This window comes from Tachysurus fulvidraco, chromosome 1 (assembly GCF_022655615.1).
Source record: "Tachysurus fulvidraco isolate hzauxx_2018 chromosome 1, HZAU_PFXX_2.0, whole genome shotgun sequence".
NCBI lineage: Eukaryota > Metazoa > Chordata > Actinopteri > Siluriformes > Bagridae > Tachysurus > Tachysurus fulvidraco.
This window is the reverse complement of record NC_062518.1, coordinates 1,395,691-1,400,455: the sequence shown is the minus strand read 5'-3', so window position 1 is coordinate 1,400,455 and position 4,765 is coordinate 1,395,691. Positions and strand designations below refer to the sequence as shown.

The 4,765-nt window shown below is 41.7% G+C and overlaps 1 protein-coding gene across 1 annotated transcript; it reads right to left on the bottom strand.

The window, feature by feature from the left end:
* Positions 1-819: 819 nt before the first annotated feature.
* On the bottom strand, positions 820-1,599 carry LOC125145599 (serine/arginine repetitive matrix protein 1-like). The gene has a single exon (XM_047819137.1). The coding sequence runs from the start codon at positions 1,597-1,599 to the stop codon at positions 820-822; it is 780 nt and encodes a 259-aa protein (XP_047675093.1).
* Between the last annotated feature and the right edge of the window lie 3,166 nt (positions 1,600-4,765).

The following is a 4,765-nucleotide window of genomic DNA, read 5'->3' as shown; positions in this document are numbered from 1 at the left end:
AATTTTCCAATTTTCCATCGAACCCCCAGCCGTGCTACCGTGCCCCCCCCAGTATCAAAATTAGATTATCTCCAGTGATGATTCCAGCATATCATGATTCCCAACTGTAATTCAACATATCATGATTTCATATTCTGGCATATTGTTATTCCTGATGATGATTCCTAAATGTCATTATTCCAGGCAAGGATTCTGACATTTATTCTTTCCTGATGACGATTGTAACATTTTGTCCTGCGATGATTCCGACATGTCGTTTTTCCCGACAGTGATTCCGACATGTCGGTGTACACTTTAATGATTCCGACCTACACTATGATTATAACCCAAACATTATTCCCGAGCACGATTCTGACATTTCGTTACCCCTAATGATGATTTCAGCATTCATCATGTTCACCAGAATAATTCCAACATATTATTCCTGTCATGATTTCAGCATATCATTATACCTGAAGATGAGTTCAAAATATATTTAATCCTAACAACACATTATATCTAAAGATCATAATTTCACCATATGATTATGTCTGGAAAAGATGACGACTATTCTTCAGTCTAATTTCTCTAAAACCTGGTCTAAAATACGAAAAGGTAAGTGAGAAAGAAAGAAAGAAAGAAAGAAAGAAAGAAAGAAAGAAAGAAAGAAAGAAAGAAAGTAAGAAAGTAAGTAAGTAAGTAAGTAAGTAAGTGTCAGGACTCTGCCCGGATTTTGGCCATGTGCTTTTTTGTTTACGTTCCGTGTTCACGTGTCTGCCACGCCCTTATCTCCCCGCCTCTGCACATCTGTCCCTCATGTGTCATGATTGTTATTAGTATTTAGTTAAGCTGTGTCGCCTTGTGTGGAACGGGGTCCTTTGTTTTGTCCCTGGTGTCTTTTTGTGGTTTTTGTCCTGGTGTCTTTTTGTGGTTTTGGTCCTTGGTGTCTTTTTGTGGGTTTGATCCTGGTGTCTTTTTGTGGTTTTTGTCCCGGTGTCTTTTTGTGGTTTTTGTCCTGGTGTCTTTTTGTGGTTTTTGTCCTTGGTGTCTTTTTGTGGGTTTTGTCCTTGGTGTCTTTTTGTGGGTTTTGGGCCCTGGTGTCTTTTTGTGGGTTTTGGTCCTGGTGTCTTTTTGTGGGTTTTTGGCCTTGGTGTCTTTTTGTGGTTTTTGTCCCGGTATCTTTTTGTGGTTTTTGGTCCTGGTATCTTTTTGTGGTTTTTGGTCCTGGTGTCTTTTTGTGGTTTTTGGCCCTGGTGTCTTTTTGTGGGTTTTGGCCCTGGTGTCTTTTTGTGGGTTTGGCCCTGGTGTCTTTTTGTGGGTTTTGGGCCCTGGTGTCTTTTTGTGGGTTTTGGTCCTGGTGTCTTTTTGTGGGTTTTGGGCCTTGGTGTCTTTTTGTGGTTTTTGTCCCTGATGTCTTTTTGTGGGTTTGGGCCCTGGTGTCTTTTTGTGGTTTTTGGCCCTGGTGTCTTTTTGTGGGTTTGGTCCTTGGTGTCTTTTTGTGGGTTTGGTCCCTGGTGTCTTTTTGTGGTTTTTGGTCCTTGGTGTCTTTTTGTGGGTTTGTCCCTGGTGTCTTTTTGTGGTTTTGGTCCCTGGTGTCTCGAGTCGGTGTCCATGTTTCATGCTTTTATGTAATAAACCCTGTTTTTCTTTTAAGCTATCCTGCATTTGGGTCTTTTATCCCTGCAGTCTGACAGAAAGAAAGAGATAAAGTCCTTAACCTCTTTGTCTCTTTGTCTGTTTGTCTTTTTACTCCCTCTTTTTTTTTTTTTTTTACCTTAATTTCAGAAATGACATTTTAAAGATTTTAGCATAATAAAATTTGGAGATTATTATATTGAGTATTTTTTGTTTTTACCCACAGTAATATTTGAGAGGGAGGATTTCCGTCTCCCGCCCTGCACGTCAGGCTAATTGTAAAATTTTTAGCCTCTGTTGAAGAATGTGTTTTCACGCTGAGAGAAATTATGCTGATTTTGTTGTGCCTTTGTTTTGTTTGCTCCGGGTCTCCTTCCTGTGTCTCGTATGAAGCATGGCATGTCGGCGTGTTTACTAATGACGGATAGGGGACGGCTCTCGGCTCTTTGGAGAGCGGGAAGAGGAATCAGGTGCACAAAACTCTGGCACGGTTAAACCCATGGGCCACCGGGAAAGGAAACGAGGAGAAGACCGGGCTACAAATTAATACGTTCACATGGGAGACGGAGAGACCGGAGTCATTTTTCCTGCCTGCTGTCGCATGGCGATGCACAAATCCCCAGCGTCCTCTTCACGGGAACGCTGCTGTGGAGGAGATGCCAGATGCACAGGAGCAGAATCACTCACTGCCCTGCACCACGCTAGCAACAAACCACAGATTAGCTAGTTTAAAATTCACTCCATGTCCTTAAAAAAAGAGAAAGAAAAGAAAAACACACCGAAGAACACGAGGCTCAAAAGTAAAGGCTTGTTTTACAAAAATAATTTTTCTGAAAATCTGACAGGAAAGACGTTGGCATGGATTCCTGATTTCCTGTAGGTGTGTTTGCTGTGGGTGGAGATTGATTTCATCTTGTACATCAGAGTTTGTTACATCAGAAACTCAATTTAACTTTTGTAGAGCGATTCACAGAGCTTTCAGTGCTACATCAGGCTCTCTCTCTCTCTCTCTCTCTCTCTCTCTCTCTCTCTCTCTCTCTCTCTCTCTCTATACACCAGGCAATCTCTCTCTCTCTCTCTCTCTCTCTCTCTCTCTCTCTCTCTCTCTCTCTCTATACACCAGGCAATCAATCTCTCTCTCTCTCTCTCTCTCTCTCTCTCTACATCAGGCATTCTCTCTCTCTCTACATCAGGCATTCTCTCTCTCTCTCTACATCAGGCATTCTCTCTCTCTCTTTCTCTACATCAGGCTCTCTCTCTCTCTCTCTCTCTCTTTTTCTCTCTCCCGCTCTAAATCAGGCTCTCTCTCTCTCTCTCTCTCTCTTTTTCTCTCTCCCGCTCTAAATCAGGCTCTCTCTCTCTCTCTCTCTCTCTTTTTCTCTCTCTCTCTCTATATCTGTCTCTCTCTCTCTCTCTCTCTCTCTCTCTCTCTCTCTTTCTCTCGCTCTCTCTCTCTATACACCAGGCAATCTCTCTCCCTCTCTCTCTCTCTCTCTATACACCAGGCAATCTCTCTCTCTCTCTCTCTCTCTCTCTCTCTCTCTCTCTCTCTCTCTCTCTCTCTCTGTCTCTCTATACACCAGGCAATCTCTCTCCCTCTCTCTCTCTCTCTCTCTATACATCAGGCATTCTCTCTCTCTCTCTCTCTCTCTCTCTCTCTCTCTCTCTCTCTCTCTCTCTCTCTTTCTCTACATCAGGCTCTCTCTCTCTCTTTTTCTCTCTCCCTCTCTAAATCAGGCTCTCTCTCTCTCTCTCTCTTTTTCTCTCTAAAAATCAGGCTAATCAGGCTAAATCAGGCTGTCTCTCTCTCTACATCAGGCTGTCTCTGTGTGTCTCTCTCTCTCTCTACATCAGGTATTCTCTCTCTCTCTCTCTCTCTCTCTCTCTTTTTCTCTCTCCCTCTCTAAATCAGGCTGTCTCTCTGTCTCTCTCTCTCTTTTTCTCTCGCTCTCTACATCAGGCATTCTCTCTCTCGCTCTCTACATCAGGCATTCATTCTCTCTCTCTCTTTTTCTCTCTACCTCTCTACATCAGGCTGTCTCTGTGTGTCTCTCTCACTCTCTACATCAGGCATTCTGTCTCTCTCTCTCTCTCTCTCTCTCTCTCTCTACATCAGGCTGTCTCTCTCTCTCTCTCTCTCTCTCTCTCTCTCTCTCTCTCTCTCTATACACCAGGCAATCTCTCCCTCCCTCTCTCTCTCTCTCTCTCTCTCTCTCTCTCTCTCTCTCTCTCTCTTTTTTTTAGGGAATTTGTAATACAGAGAAATAAGCAGAAAGGATGAGTGAAGAAAGTATAGAACAAAAGATAAAAAAAAATCAATCATATATATATATATATATAAGTAAAGAAATTAAGAAAAAAGCGATAGATAGATAGATAGATAGATAGATAGATAGATAGATAGATAGATAGATAGATAGATAGATAGATAGATAGATAGATAGATAGATAGATAGATACGGAAAGAAAAAAACTGTCAGAGAACAAATGAAGAAAGAAATTTAGAAGGAAAAGTATCAGAAAGAAAGAAAGAAAGAAAGAAAGAAAGAAAGAAAGAAAGAAAGAAAGAAAGAAAGAGAGAAAGAAGTAGAGATAAAGTAGAGTGTTTCTGACGGCTTTAGGCCACACCCACTCTCGGTTATTTGGATCATTAATCAGATGCAGAATCAGATCCTGCTCTTCAGTCTAATTCAGCAGATTGTCTGATGCAGCGTAAATAAAGTTCCGGAGCCAGAAGAAGAGAAGAGCAAAAGTGTTTCAAGAGTCGATTTAAATGCTCTGACGTTCACATCCATCTAAAGTGTGAGTGAAACCATCAGATCTTCTCCTCCACATCATAGAATAAACACGCTGCATGTATGAAACTCATTTCCCGTGTACGCAGTGACGCATCAGATCTAAAGATTAATGACAGGCAGATATTATTACAAACTCCGGCTCAGTTTCTTAATAAATGCAAAAATGACGCGATCGTTTCCAATCTAGAGCGGCCATTTATTTGGAGCCGTAATGAACTTATAAATCATGAGTCAGGAATATGATTTTCTCTCATCAGGGAATAAACATCCGAGATGGGAGGATGATTAATGTGCAGGTTTTGGGCCCGGATTGGAAAATTGCTTTCCATCGAGCGAAGAGATTTGGTTTTGCC

What these genes read in the sequence shown, in the direction of transcription:
- LOC125145599 (XM_047819137.1), bottom strand. Translation starts at nt 1,599, where the DNA reads ATGAAACATGGACACCGACTCGAGACACCAGGGACCAAAACCACAAAA.